This window comes from Lissotriton vulgaris, chromosome 2_1 (assembly GCF_964263255.1).
Source record: "Lissotriton vulgaris chromosome 2_1, aLisVul1.2, whole genome shotgun sequence".
NCBI lineage: Eukaryota > Metazoa > Chordata > Amphibia > Caudata > Salamandridae > Lissotriton > Lissotriton vulgaris.
This window is the reverse complement of record NC_141687.1, coordinates 1,027,326,466-1,027,342,806: the sequence shown is the minus strand read 5'-3', so window position 1 is coordinate 1,027,342,806 and position 16,341 is coordinate 1,027,326,466. Positions and strand designations below refer to the sequence as shown.

The 16,341-nt window shown below is 45.1% G+C and overlaps 1 protein-coding gene across 14 annotated transcripts in view; it reads right to left on the bottom strand.

Moving 5' to 3' along the window:
• The window catches only part of BAZ2B (bromodomain adjacent to zinc finger domain 2B), a 1,380,234-nt gene that overhangs the window by 1,073,616 nt on the left and 290,277 nt on the right, over positions 1-16,341 (bottom strand). For all 14 annotated transcript variants that reach the window (XM_086956655.1, XM_086956643.1, XM_086956644.1 and 11 more), the window contains exon 5: positions 5,596-5,757. In XM_086956655.1, the coding sequence (XP_086812781.1) occupies positions 5,596-5,757 (162 nt within the window). The remainder of the gene's footprint in view (positions 1-5,595; positions 5,758-16,341) is intronic.

The window sequence follows — 16,341 nt, the reverse complement described above, 5'->3', positions numbered from 1 at the left end:
GCATTCTGGCAGCCGCGTTTTGCACACGCTGGAGGCGTGTAAGTTCAGCTTGGTTAACGCCCAAAAGAAGCGAGCTGGCGTAATCTAATCTAGAGAGCACCGTAGCTTGGACGATGAGTTGCCTGGTAGGGGCATCAAAAAATTTGAAAATGGGTCTAAGGCTCTGAAGAACCCTAAAGCAGGTACCAGCAACTCTTTTAGTATGAGGAATAAAAGATAAGTTGGAATCAAGCCAGACCCCAAGGTTCTTTGCCTCTGTCTCAGGAATTGGGGCTTGGCCTAGCTCCGGTGGCCACCAACGGTCTCCCCAGAGATGAACCTGTTTGCCCAGAACTAAGACCTCTGTCTTCGCTGCATTAAGTTGGAGACAGTTGTCAGTCATCCAACTTGCCACCTCCTTTAGGGCAGTCTGGAATTTAGGGGCATCGACCGCAGAGTCCCCATTTAGTGCAACCGCCAGCTGGGTGTCGTCAGCCTACGACCCCATAGTTACACCCCATCTCTTGGCGACGGCAGCTAGCGGCTGCACATACAGGTTAAAAAGGGTCAGGCTGAGTGCCGAACCTTGCGGGACCCCTTGGGAAATGTTGTGGGAGGCAGATTCAAATGGAGAGGTGGATACTTTGAAGGTACGCCCTGATAGAAATGAGCGAAACCATTCGAATGCTGTATTCTCCACACCGGCCTCTCTCAGACGTTGAAGAAGGATGGAGTGGGAGACAGTGTCGAAAGCGGCACTAAGATCCAAAAGGATCAGTGCCGCCGTCTGTCCTGAGTCCAACATCCTCTGCAAGTGCTCCACCATCGCCAACAGGGCAGTCTCCGTGCTGTGGCCTGCGCGGAAACCATTCTGAGATAGATCTAGGATGCCTGATTTTTGAAGATGGCAAGACAAGATTTTGTTGGCGTGGGCCTCCGCAAGTTTTTATACCCATGGGAGGAGAGAGATGGGTCGGTAATGTTCAGGTTTTGATGGGTCCAAGTGTAGCAACCAAAGAGCCATACAGCACTCAATGATTGCAGGGCCAAAGAGAAAACTTCACCTATAGAGTCAATACTTCATCAATTCTCCATTTGGAGTGGCCATGGAGAAACCATTAGGGCCCATCTCGCTTGTTGAGGCTTAGATGGCAAGACTCTCCAGAGCCAGTTGTTGGGTCAGGAAGAATGTGTCCCCACGCCAGGTCTGAGCAATCAGGCTATTTCTAGGTAGTGCAGAACAAAGTTTTGACCAGGCAGCCACAAGAGACTCAGTCAAGGCTCCACTGAATGTCAGCAAGGGCTCAGATGTCGATTGCCCAGACTGTAAAATCTCAGTGAGTGTGCCTTAGTTTCAACTATGCGCAACTGTATATCCAAGACCTCATTGACCCTGTGCATAACCACAGTAATGCTAAAGGTCAAGGAATAAACTGTCATCAGTATAATAAGCAGTAAGTAAATTGCCCATCTCCTTATTATCATCTTTGTTGTGGGAAAGATGCTCATACCCTAAATCCATCGTTTATTTTGCACTCCACACCACCCCAGTTCAGACATGGCCATATGCAAATCAGCCTTGACCCTGTGCCTCATGGGAACAGTCCAGCCCGAACTGCCAAGCCATGTCTTTCCTGGACCGGAATCAAGCATCCTAGGACCGGTTTCTGGCTATCGGCTGTCTTCAGCCAGGATAGCTTGACTCCAGTGGTGTGGAGAGCATGGGACTCACGTCTGAGCATACCCATCCGACTCGGGGAGACAAATGCAAAAACAACAATTGATGGACAGAATGCAGAACAATGTCATACATTCACTCCAGTACAGAGATCTGGGCCTAAATCCATCGTTTTTTGCACTCCACACCACCCCAGTTCAGACATGGCCATATGCAAATCAGCCTTGACCCTGTGCCTCATGGGAACAGTCCAGCCCGAACTGCCAAGCCATGTCTTTCCTGGACCGGAATCAAGCATCCTAGGACCGGTTTCTGGCTATCGGCCGTCTTCAGCCAGGATAGCTTGACTCCAGTGGTGTGGAGAGCATGGGACTCACATCTGAGCATACCCATCCCACTCGGGGTGACAAATGCAAAAACAACAATTGATGGACAGAATGCAGAACAATGTCATACATTCACCCCAGTACAGAGATCTGGGCCTGAATCCATCGTTTTTTTGCACTCCACACCACCCCAGTTCAGACATGGCCATATGCAAATCAGCCTTGACCCTGTGCCTCATGGGAACAGTCCAGCCCGAACTGCCAAGCCATGTCTTTCCTGGACCGGAATCAAGCATCCTAGGACCGGTTTCTGGCTATCAGCTGTCTTCAGCCAGGATAGCTTGACTAAGGTGGTGTGGAGAGCATGGGACTCCGTGCTCTCCATGCCACTGGAATCAAGCTATCCAGGCAGATGAGGGCTGAAAGTCCGAAACCGGTCCTTGGATGCTTGATTCCGGTCCAGGGAGGACCTGGCTTGGCAGTTCGGACTGGACTGTTCCCATGGGGCACAGGGTCAAGACTGATTTGCATATGGCTGGGTTCAAACTGGAAAGGCATGGTGAGCAAATAACGATGGATTTAGGCCCAGATCGCTGTACTGGGGTGAATGTATGACATTGTTCTGCATTCTGTCCATCACCTGCTATTTTTGCATTTGTCACCCTGTAGCGTTCTTATCTAGGACCCTGATCGATACTGTGACCTTCTGCCCCTATTCGGCTATAAATCCATTTATTCCCTATATTGGCATAACCGTTCAAGTGCAATATTCAGAAACTCGTCTCTGGCCTCACACGAACAGAGCCACATTTCAGAATAGCTTTCTCTGCCACTTCCTTTGCAACCAATTAGTGCAATGACATAGCAGAAGTTACTATCTGAGATTCCTAGATTAACACTCCGAGTGCTTCAACAAGATAAAAACTCAGCAACCTGGAAATCCCCGCTTGCTGTGTTTTGATTAGTAATAGAACTCTAATGAGCACTGATAGACGATCACTTCCTAGTGACATCTTTATTGACGTCTTATGTCCAAAAACTTACGTCAAACAAGGCACCTTTCAGGTATAAATATTACCAACGTTGCCTTAAGCAAACGCTGCTGTCTCGTTGCTGTTTCGCTGAAGCTGATGCTGCCAGCTATCTCGCTGCTGCTGAAGAAGCTGTCATGCTGATGATACCATAGCTGCTATCGCTACTGCTATCGCTGCTAACTAGCGAACAATGGTGTGGTGAACTTAGGAGCTGAACAGCCGTCCCCCTGCAAGAGCCCAGCAGATGCAAGCTGCCCGTGGACGCTGCCCCTCCTCCATCTCCTCCTCGACGCGCTGAGAAGAGACGCTGTCTTTCTCCTGCAGAGAAATCCAGCTCCGGCGTTTCTAGTCTACCCTTGCGGGTGACTGGGATATCGACCCCCTGAAGGAGATACCAGACCTCCATCATTCTATTCCAGAGGTATGGTGTTGACTAAACCCTTAGAGAGAATTCTTGAAGCAAACCTTGGCAAAACCAACTTAACTTACTCCCCTCCCAAGTATTAGGCTTAGGTCAGGTACACTGGGGTAGGCGTAGTTAGAAGCACCAGTTGAGTATTTTAGCCTAATGTATATATGAATGTATATATGTTTTATTCATTTTAAACCATTGTATGGCTAAGAAACCATATCAATGCTTTTACAGTATTATTTCGTAATACTCATCTTACTGTACATACTTTTTATAATAACAAGTCTTGCAATTGTGGCAATTCATTTCTCTTGTACGAGAAGAAAGACTGTTCAATAAATGTTACCCTTCATTGAAAACGCCCGTCTCTCTATTCTCTACATATTGTGAAAGTAAACTGCACAACCACTGACTGAGTAAAATAACTGTCTATTGTTTCACACGACCCTAGAGATTGACTCTTGATCTGAGGAGCAAAGTTGTCATGTTGCACGGTTGTTGGAAAACTGAATCCCTTCTTAGCTGTGCCAGGGAAGCTGATCACTTCCTATTTCAGTCAAGAAAGTTTCCAGTGACCTCTGAGCTAGTTGGTAACAACCCCAATTAAGTTTAACATAGTCAGTGGAGGCCTGGAAGATCCGCACTTCTACGTCGATACTACTGTTTGTTATTCCAATGCGCAGGGCCTATTGGGAAAATAGGAACTACACTACAACCCCAAGTGGGACGGGTATGCTCAGACGTGAGTCCCATGCTCTCCATGCCACTGGAATCAAGCTATCTAGGCTGATGAGGGCTGAAAGCCCAAACGGTCCTTGGATGCTTGTTTCCAGTCCAGGAAGGACCTGGCTTGGCAGTTCGGGCTGGACTGTTCCCATGGGGCACAGGGTCAAGGCTTATTTGCATATGGCTGGGTTCAAACTGGAAAGACATGGTGAGCAAAAAACGATGGATTTAGGCCCAGATCTCTGTACTGGGGTGAATGTATGACATTGTTCTGCATTTTGTCCATCACCCCTGTTATTTTTGCATTTGTCACCCCGAGTGGGACGGGTATGCTCAGACGTGAGTCTCGTGCTCTCCATGCCACTGGAATCAAGCTATCCAGGCTGATGAGGGCTGAAAGCCCGAAACCGGTCCTTGGATGCTTGTTTCCAGTCCAGGGAGGACCTGGCTTGGCAGTTCGGGCTGGACTGTTCCAATGGGGCACAGGGTCAAGACTGATTTGCATATGGCTGGGTTCAAACTAGAAAGGCATGGTGAGCAAAAAACGATGGATTTAGGCCCAGATCTCTGTACTGGGGTGAACGTATGACATTGTTCTGCATTCTGTCCATCACCTGGTATTTTTGCATTTGTCACCCCGAGTGGGACGGGTATGCTCAGACGTGAGTCCCGTGCTCTCCATGCCACTGGAATCAAGCTATCCAGGCTGATGAGGGCTGAAAGCCCGAAACCGGTCCTTGGATGCTTGTTTCCAGTCCAGGGAGGACCTGGCTTGGCAGTTCGGGCTGGACTGTTCCCATGGGGCACAGGGTCAAGACTGATTTGCATATGGCTGGGTTCAAACTGGGAAGGCATGGTGAGCAAAAAAAAGATGGATTTAGGCCCAGATCTCTGTACTGGGGTGAATGTATGACATTGTTCTGCATTCTGTCCATCACCTGTTATTTTTGCATTTGTCACCCCGAGTGGGACGGGTATGCTCAGACGTGAGTCCCGTGCTCTCCATGCCACTGGAATCAAGCTATCCAGGCTGATGAGGGCTGAAAGCCCGAAACCGGTCCTTGGATGCTTGCTTCCAGTCCAGGGAGGACCTGGCTTGGCAGTTCGGGCTGGACTGTTCCCATGGGGCACAGGGTCAAGACTGATTTGCATATGGCTGGGTTCAAACTGGGAAGGCATGGTGAGCAAAAAAAGATGGATTTAGGCCCAGATCTTGGTACTGGGGTGAATGTATGACATTGTTCTGCATTCTGTCCATCACCTGTTATTTTTGCACTAGGTGCAACTGCAACACGTTTCCACATGCAGGAGCTATTCAGTTTGGCGCCAAGGGGATTTCAAAAGCAAAGGAATCGGCAGTTAGAAGTATCCATCAGAATGCCAGAATACAACTTTAATAGCACAATGCAAGCAGTGTTTTTTTAACATGTAAAGACATACCTTCCACTGCCACTCCTCTGCCATCTTTTCCTGTTGTTTTTGAATGAAACGAGGTGCTATCATGATTTGGAGTTGACGAAGCAAAAAGCGGTTGGATGCCCAGCAATGGTGGAAAGAAGGTTGCACCAGCACGAGTGTGAGCATCTGCTGCCCGCCACCATTCTGTATACCCAAAAGTAAAAGAACACTTTGTGAAATGAAAATCATACAAAATAGAACATTCCACGTTTGTGTTTCATTATCAGTTAGGGCAGCTGTTCTTAACCTTTTAACTTGTATGGACGCCAACTTAATCACTATTAGAAGGTAGGGAAACCAGGCTAAGTAATTTCTAAGATTCGAACTTCATACAATACCCAAGACTAGAGAAACATGCATACAACAAATGCATAAATTATAAATATGCAAAATTCGACATTTTAATTTCATTTTAATGGGAAGATGAGATCTTTTCAAAATGTGACTTCATTTTTAAAAGCGAAAACAATATGCTAGGCTTTTAAATATTGCTTTGTCTTTTTTGCTCCTAATTCAATCCTTTTGTTTTGTCGGTGCATACCAGTGATTCGATTGGACTACAAATCATCCATCCACCAATCAAACTAAGCATAGCAACTTAATTATTAGCTCTAGTTTCATATTCCTTCACTTTACATGGCATTTAAAATTTTCAATTGTCAATATTACATTTTTTTAAATATGTATATATATAATTTGTTAATCTGCTAATATTATTTCAATTTTCTAAACAGTTACAAACCCCCTAACTAGGCTTCACGGATCCCCAGGGGTCCACAGACCACAGGTTAAGAACCACTTAACTAGTGCATTTCTTGTAACATAAATAGTTAGGCACTTTAGTAAACACTCCCCAGTCAACATTCTCTGAGCAATAGTATGGTTTACATCTGTTTTTTCCTGAGATTTCGTTCAAAGAATGCATACAAAAGGAAAGGTTACAATCTCAAGTAATGGCACAGCCACTAATATCTCCCAGTCGTGTGATTGCCATGTTTCTACATTGGATTCAGCATGGAGGATGATAAGACAAACAACCACTGGCATAGCCAAAAGGTCTCGCCTTTGGGACCTTTTAAGTATTTAGCCATGCAACACTTGATGTTGTTGCTCCAAGGGTATTGTGCTGTATAACTAAACACTTATAAGGTCCCAAAGGCTTGACCTATTGGCTATGCCAATGCTTGTTTAAATTTAAATTTGTTGAGTAAAGAAGTACAAAGGGCAACTTCCATACGAAAGCAAAAAGAGTGGAAACCAGTTTACACAGCATGTGATGCTGCTTCAACCACATTGTAAAGGTTACTCTGCCTGGCTTCAAATATTAAGCTTTCATTGTGTAGCTAATCACCCCTGTCTGACAATCCTGGGAGTGGCCTCAGGCTTGGGAGCAGGGAATTGCTACTACCTCAAGGTTTTTCTGCATGCATGCCTTTCAGCCTACATTGAGGTGGGAGATGGGAATAGTCTCTCCAACATAACGGGACAGATGAAGACTACAAGGAGGACCCAACAATAATTTCCTACCACATCTTGCCTCAGCAGACTCAAGGATGTGCTTCGACACAGAGCCGGGCTAGACAGTCCAGCTATCTTAATCAAGCTGCAAACCAAAAATAACGACAAGTGTGGTGGGCAGGCCCTGGTGAGCTTGAGGAGGCATCAATGAGAGTACAGGGATTTGAGAGGCAAGCAGCACTTGGTGGAGAGAGCAAGAAAACACGAACACTACTGCAAGACAAAAGTAGGTCCCTGATAGTAAGAAGTTGAAGAATACATTTCAAGCAATCAAAAGATGTGTTTCAGGGGAGGAACAAACACAAGAGCAAGGACAACCATTGAATTAGTAACAAGCAGATGACGTAGATAAGAAAGCTGACAAATCATGAGCAACGACCTGACCCAAAGCAGACTAGAACTTTTGGTGTTGTGCAAAATAGGCCTTTAGGTAAGACATAAAATAAAGCAATTAATCTTATTGATGTACCGCAAAAAGTTTGTTTGTTCAAGGTGGGCCAAACATCACAATGTTAGGCCAGGTACAGGAGAAGTACTAGTCTACATATGACTCAGTAAATGGGGCCCCATGTGTATGGAATGGCACGGCACAGACACGGTGATTAGAAGTGTCCGAGACTACAAGTACAGTGCTAGTGACTTTGTCCATGGAACTAGATTTGGTGGACTTTGAGCAAGGTTATAGGGAATCGGCATGGTGCTGGAGGTAGGCAAAGGTGTAGCAAGGAAAATATAGACTCAAATATGGCAGAGCGATTTGATAGGAAGGCCGGTTGTGTGGTGGCTACATTTCTACTTGCAAAATTGAAAAGAGGCAATAAAAAAGAGGGATGTAAAAGACTTGGCACACTCCTATTATAAATACTTATTTTGATATTTCTGGAAAATGTCTTTTGCGTTTTGCTTTGTGCTGGCTGACACTAATTCCGAACACTTTGGGAAGAGACATTTCGTTGCTGCATAAGAAGGGGAATGTGATTTTGGAGTTTGCTGCTGTAAACTGATTAGACACTTTTAACCGCGAGTGTAAGCTCTCCGGACAGTTTTATATTTAATGCTATGTTATATTATGTTAGCTTCCCAACCATGGCCCATCTGTATTCTGGAAAGCCTTCTTACGTTTTGAAATCTCACAAATGTTTGCTTCCCGGATCATTTTCTCCACACTTGGGTGTCTCTTGTCAGAATGCGAGGCATCGAATTTTAGGGCACTTTGTCTTCTTGGGGTAATTCTGGACAATAGGCGACAGTGAACGACTTTGGAGCCCGCTGCAAAATAGAAACCCACTGAGCGAGTGACCTAGGCTATACGTCGGACAGAACGGAGGCAAAATGGCAGTAGGGTGTTATACACACACGAACAAAGGCACCATTTGCAGACCAGCTTTTACCAAATAATGGCAGTGGGGAGAAAGGAAAGGGATGTTTGTAAACAAGGGAACGAAATGCCAAATTAAGCTGGATACAGAAAATGCTATCAGATGGGTATAAAATGCAAGGGGTGTAATAGTGTGTTGAAGTAAACAGTGGGCTAATTAAGTGCATGGTCGGAAACGGGTGCAGGTTGTGACGTGCAGCACGAAAATAAGCAGAATCACAATGTAGCCGTCACCAAGGGAAGATCAGATGGTGGGGATTCGGAAGGCAGTAGATTGCGATGCATTATTGAAGGAAAATATCTGACGGCAAGGCGGAACGCAGAGAAAGTTAAGCGCGATATCGTGAGGGGCGGCATGCTCAGTGGGCATACAGTAATCGGAACTAGAGAACGGATGAGTAAGCCACAAGAGAGCAAGGGTGGTCAGAAACGTGGAAAGGAATGCGGGCCGAAACGCTTAAAGTGGCAGGATGATTGGAGGTGTGGGGGTTAGTCTGTTCTGGGATGAATGCCCAGTGCCCAACCACATCAAGAACTCCGCAGAGTGCCTTCCTCAATCTGAAGCTTCTCAATAAATTCAAACCCCATATTCCACCCATGGACCTCAAACAAGCCACATAATCACTGGTGTGGTCTAGACTGGACTACGGGACCGCAGTCCTCTCCAGTGCAGCTCTCTCCCACTTAGCCCAACTCAAAACAACTCTCAATGCAGCTGCCAGAATGGTCACCGTAGTTAAAAAATATGACCACATATCGCCAGCACTCAGAGAACTAAAATGGCTCCCCGTCGAAATGTGTGCCAGCTTCATAACTGCCTGCCTCTCGCACAAAGCCCTGCGCACAGGGAAACCGGCCAGTCTAGAAGCCTCAGGAGCTCCAACTCCCTCTTACTCATCCCCCTGAAAACACGCAAACAAATAACCGCAGCACGTTCCTTCACAGGAAACGCACCCAAAATCTGGAACTCCATCCCTGTTGATATCAGAACTATCCCCTCCTTTCCAAAATTCAAAAAACTCCTAAAAGACCTCTACCTCAACCGTGCCTTCCCAAACTGAAATCCGTAACTCAAAAGCCTCCCCTCGGCAGTCACCTGGCAATGCACCTCCACTACCTACCTCAACCCCTCCCCTCAACCCCCGCCTTGGTCACCGCCGCTCAGAGGAAGTTTCAGCCTAAAACTTTGTCCATGCATCGAGACTACATCTGGACCTCTCTACATCAATGGCGCACCTAAGACGCTCAGCACAATTGCAACTTTTGGACACTTATGGACACTTATGTTTAATTCTATATCCTCTATTTGATTCCTCTCCCTCCTGCTGTAAAGCACTCCGATACCTTCGGGTCTGGCCAGCGCTATATAAAACCTCTTAAAAAAAAAAAAAGCAATGAAGGAACGTCAGAGAGGGAGATTGCGCGCTCCAGGGCACGAGTCACCGCTCTGTAGTAACACACACAAGCTGCGTGGAGAGGTGAGAAACCACGGCCATTCCCTCAAGCACGAACCACAGCTCCGCTGCCTGCGCAAGGTGTGATATGAGGCGTGAGAGCAGTGTTTGACATGGCCCTGGTGTTGGCAATATGAATCACAGTTCCGAAGCGTTTAACAGATGTGATCTGTAGGAAGCAAGAAGTGATGTGTCCCTTGTGAATACCCGCATAAGTCATAGTCTTACCACCCCCTTATCCCCTCCCCTGCAGTCTCCCTCCCCTCACACTGGCAAACCCTTCGAACAAGTGTGAGTTACAGATCTCAAAGCACCAACTTAATAGCAGCCAGAACATATTATTGAGGGGTGTTAGAGCACGTTTTGCACAAGATCACACACTGCTTCAAATACCACAACTAGAAGTCAGCACGTCGCTCTGCTTCCCTCAAGTGGTCACTGCGCGGTAAACAAAAGAGTGAAAAATAAACACAAAACAAGCGTGATTTGCCCAGAATCACAGAAAGTTGAGCAGATGCTGAGACTCGAGACGGAGAGGGCGGAGCAAGTGAGTGACCGGGACGTGCGGGCGAGGAGAGTGGCGCGGGCACGCTTGGGAGAACAGTCTGCTCCTTTTCGAAGCACATACTCGTGCTTGAGGCACGCTGCTGCGCACTCCCCCAAGGTGTATGCCACCACAAGCACGAGTATGTGCTTCAAAAAACAGCTGAACGACGGGTAAAGGTCCGCCTATGCAGCGCATGCGTGCTGCATAGGAGAGACCTAAAAACATACCGAGCACCACAAGGCAAAACTATGATGATCTCTCCCCCCCCAAGAAACCATTCCCCCTTCCCAAAACCAACCGACCACCACCCCCCCCCTCAATTCAGAATATGATTCTGTTTTACGTAACAACTTTACATTCTTACATCAGTTACTTGCTGATAACAAACTCCTCTGTAGTTCTATACATTAAGGGGTCCTGGATTTTGTTAGTTGTAGTATTATTTTTTTTAGGTATTTGCGATATTAGACAGTTAATAATACCATCTTCCTATATTTGATTCACTACAACTCATATGATACCTTCTAAAACACTATTGGAAGATTGTACTTTATTTAAAAGTCAAAACTCACACTGTTCTCAATCAAGAAAAAAACAATGAGGTGACTGTTTTTGCAACAAGTCAAATTCTGGCAATGGGAAGGTGAATTTTAGAAGTGCTACTGAGAACCATCCCTTGATTGTAAAGCAAACATTTAATTACTTTATAGAAGTTTTGTAAATAACTGAGTAATAACATGCATAAGTAAATAAATACATGTAAAGAAGAGAGTTGCAATGTACATCTCCATACAAAAGGATATAATTTGCTTCCAACCCGGACATTCACCCTATCGACTCACATTACACCAATGCCGGGTAAACACCTCTACTTTTAGAGGGAGATCTAATCATTTCAAGCACATAAATAAAGACATTTCATTTTAAATAGTTTCCTGTTCTGAATAGAGAGGAAGTAAGATAATTTAATTATTTCCCTTACTCTCAAAATCAGGATCCACCCCAGGTCCTTTTAAAGAAACGGTGTGAGCATTAACTCTATTATAAAATGGAGCCGTCTCCTCCCTGATCTCAGAAGACATCATATGCAACCTGGATATCCAAGATCATACAGAATGACTAATCAGAATTGACATACACTTTCTGGAAACAGAACTCCCCTATAATACAATTTAATGTCAAAAAATACTATTTTGCTAAATGTTTTCCATGGTAATTTCAAAAGTAGAAGGTATCTAAAATTCAACCTTTTAAACAAGCAGGTAAAGCTACCTTTATTGTGACTAAGATGCACCTACTCTGTAGGCTTTTTAACACTTAATGCCCTCTTTTCAATTTGGGTGCTACCCTGCCACTTAGTGGCCATTTGATGACCTCATTGGCATTGGAGAAGAGCTCCTTTAACCTGCTCTGTGTGGCTCCAATGGCCATTAGATGGGACTTGCAGGTGTCTCCTTGCACAATTGACGACTGAATGATATGTCAGAAATAAGAGACAGAATATCATCCACAAAGCAAGTGTGCAGGTTGGGTGCTTTTAGCACTAAGATAGCTGGATTACATTTGTTTGCAGCAGTTAAAGGCGAATTGCTAAGGAATCGTGCAATTACAATCAGTGGTGGCGAGACTGATGCAGCACCTTCACTTTTCAGGGAGCATGAGTTCTCAAGACGGCAATGTGGCTGTTTTCCTTCTGTCGTAGATGTATTGAGAAGCAAATATAGTGGGGCCAACTTTCAGCCACCAGAATAATTTAACATCCTGGTTTGTCCCCGAGTGTCTGCTGGACTGTTCAGATCAAAAGGCGGGCATGTTGGAATTCTCCTGTCCAGTCGTAAAATCAGCTGTGTGCTAGAGCTCACCTCCCGCACAGCCATCAAGCAAATTGACTGCATCTGTGATTCAGGTGAGTGATGAAACCATATATGATTGAGTGACCCCATACTTAAATTGAGCTAAAGGCTTCCTGGTGCATTATTCACAAATAGATAGGAGGTAGAGGTATGCTTAAGATGTTCAGTTTGATGTTATGATGTTATCAACTCCCAGAAGTTGAGAGACAAGCGAAAATATGCTTAGTTTGACTGTCCACTCCCAAAGCTCTGCTTCCAATCAGCAGCAATGTGAGGAGGGTCCTCTCTTAAATTCGTAATAAGAAGATGGCCATGGTGTTGTCCTGGTGCACAGCCACCACTGTGAATTGCGTGACTGTGAGGAAGGTTTTCAGCATTAAGAACATTGTCTTCAGCCCCAACAAATTTATACATGTTTTGTCTCAATACCCATTCTTCTAGAGCTCCTCACAGCTGGCCCTGCACCTGTACTCTGAAGTTTCATTTGAATCAATGGGCTGCAGATGTAAGGGGAAGCACCAGCAGGAGCATATTCAACATGGCAAGTTTGGGACCAACAACTGGCATAGGTTTGGACTGATTGCACAGCAACTTGAGAAGGAAGGATTGTCTCTTCTTTTTTTTTTTTTAACGATTTTATTGAGAAAAAAAAATACAATCTGCATATACAGTTCTTACAATCATAATGACGGTTGCACACAGTCTATCGGTACACCGTTTCTACAAAGACATTACCTCCATAATGACTACAATAGTGTTATATCTCATTGTCCGCACCATGATCCAATATTGGAGGTATACAGAGGTTTCCCCTGTAGGTATTCCATTTGCCCCACACCTTTCCCCACTTCTTTGGACATCCTCTGTGAATGAAGGTGGCCTTCTCTGAAGGATTGTCTCTTCTTGGACAGTTCTTCAGAGCACCCATTTCTGTGGACACATAGAGCAGAATCTCTTCCACTTGAACGTGCATGACGAACTAATGGAAGGATGTTTGCAGTCTCTGAGCATTCATGAGCCATCTGCCAACTTCACGTGGCAGTACTGTAGGTATTCACTTGCCAGACACTTTTCTTGAGTGAAATGGACTTGCTGCCAACTTTGGTGGTAGCTGCATCGACTTGCCGTAGGGGACTATGTTTTCCATGAACCTCTGCCTGTCAACTTCGTGACCACAGCACTACCTAGAGGCGACCAAAGGAGGCTGGCCTGCCCCTCTTGGCTTTTTTGGATTCCTTGAAGGTTCTGTTATATAATCTTCTCGGTCCCTACTATCACCCGAAACTGCTCTGTCACCGGCCTTTCCCCCCAGATGTAGCCACCACAGGATTACAAATTTTGACCTTCCAGTGGGTGCCTGTTAGTTTACAGCTTTGCTATTAAAAACTGGTCTGGTCTTGTGATTGTGCTTCTGCATTCTGTTACTGGGGGCATTGGTAGCAATTATTTTATATTTTTCTTCTCTCACATTTATGTTTTACCTTTTTTTTTTTAGACATATTACTTATTACTGCTGAACATTTATCTATTTCGCCCTTATATTATCAAATTTGCCCTTTTTATCAAGTATTGTATATGTTTTAATTATTTTATTCGTGGGGTGTGAAATTGTGCATTTATGGTCATTAGTGGCCGAATAAAGTTATATTTGACTTGACTGGACTACTACTGAGCCAATTAGTTTCTTTGCGATTATTATTGACTTTAGTCAATTGTTATATTTTGACATTTTATATTTCATTATAATGGGCAAACGTAAGGCCTCTGAACTAGTGCAAGTCCCAGTACAGCGTACTAAAGCTTCTAAACCTCCAAATAATTGTAAGCTGAGCTAAGAAAACAAGTTACTTACCTGTAACTTTGGTTCTCCAGTATTGGTAACTTTCATAGATTCTCATAGCTTATATCATTCCCCGTCGTCGGAATGGGAGTCTCGGTAAACAAAATAACATAGCAGTAGGTACAAAAGAGAAAGAAAAAGGCCTAGGCCTCATTCCCTTTTGTAGCATATCCATCTCTTTTTGTAAAAGAGCCAAAGTAAAGCAACAACCAATCAGATTAGCCTCCCCCCATAGAACCCTCCTGAGAGAACATCAGAGCCTCAGATTTTCTTAGCTGTTGTGTAACAGTATAACCAAAAACCTACTGAGGGCTGAGCTTTCCCGGGGGAGGAGAGTGGGCGCATCAGAATCTATGAAAGTTACCAATACTGGAGAACCAAAGTTACAGGTAAGTAACTTGTTTTCTTACTCCAATATTGGAACTTTCATAGATTCTGATAGCTTGCATTAGAGTAGCTAGCAGTGAGAAGCACATTTTGCTCCCTCATTGATCTCTCTTCCTCTATTCCTTTTTTTTTTTTTAAGTAAAACATTAATTAACAGTGCAATCACATAAAGAACACAGAGCAAAAAGTGCAAATAACAATAAGAAAGGAAGGAGGGAAGAAAGGAAAGCTCACCACTCAATGGAAGAGGTTCCTCAGGACTGCCTGGCCTACAGCCGTGTCCTCTTACGCCGAAGTCTCCGGGCAGTAATGTCTTGTGAAGGTGTGCATGCTGCTCCAAGTTGCGAATGAAGTGTCCTTTCCGCTGGCGTAGAAGGCTGGAGAAATAAAGCCGTGAGAATCACGGCTCATTTAAATTAAAGTCCGAAGGCAACTTTGGTATGAACTTTGGATTAATCCTTAGAATCACTGTATTTCTTTTGAATTGGAGGAAAGGTTCCTGAATTGTGAGAGCTTGTAATTCTCCAATACGTCTTGCGGAAGTGAGAGCAAGAATGAGCGCCAATTTCCACGAGAGGAATTTCAGATCTGCTCGATGAACCGGTACAAAGCTATGCTTCATCAGCTGGGTGATGACCAAGTTCAAATGCCATGTGGGAGGCGAAGGCCTCACTGGAGGAAAGACTCTAAATAGGCCTTTGAGAAATTGTTTGACAATTCTGGATGGCCAGAGAGAAGGGCCAGATGCAGTGCTTCTGTATCGAGAAACTGCAGCCCTGCCTTAGCCAAGGACAGAAAATAAGGAAGAACCTGATGAGGTTGAGACGACAAAGGGTCAATCCATTTCCCTATACAAAATTGTTTCCATTTCAAACGGTAAGTCTTGTTAGTAGAAGGAGCTCTAGCATGAGAGAGAACATCTCATATTTCCTCCGAGAGATGAAGATCTAGGAACTCTCGCTGCTCAGGAGCCATGCTGACAGATGTAAGGAACGAGGATCCGGATGCCAGATCTGGCCCTGGGACATCGTGAAAAGATCCAGGATCGCCCGTAGAAGACGTGGAGAGGCCAGAGAAAGGAGGTGAAGCTCCGTGAACCAAAACTGCCTCGGCCAAGCTGGAGCTATTAGGATCATCGTGCAATGCTCCGTTTTGATCTTCCTGAGTACCCTCGGTATTAACGGAATAGGGGGAAAAGCGTATACATATGCTCCTGACCAAGCTATCGAAAGTACATTCCTCAGCGATCCGCGATGGTGTAGTTTGCTTGCGTAAAACTGGCATTTTCTGTTCACCAGGGTGGCAAAGACATCTATTTGCCCCATCGGTGGAAAATCTCCTCCAAGGCAGTTTAGTTTAGTTCCCATTCGTGGCTGACTAAAGAAAGCCTGCTGAGCCTACCCGCCTTTTCGTTTAGAACTCCTGGAAGATGTTCTGCATGTAGTGATATTCCATGTAGGACTCCCACTCCCAAATCTTCTGGGCCTCCTGCGACAACGAATAGATCTGGTACCCACTTCCTTGTTTGTGTAGTGCATAGCCGTGGTGTTGTCCGTGCGGAGGAGAACCGTTGTACCCTGCAATCGTGGAAGAAATGCTAGCAGTGCCAGACGATTCGCTCTGAGTTCCAGTAGGTTGATGTGAAGGAGGCGGTGCTGAGGCAACCAATGCCCGCTTACATGTAAGTCTTGAAGCACTGCAACCCAGCCTTCCAGCGAGGCATCTGTAGTTACCACTTGAGGAGCTAGATT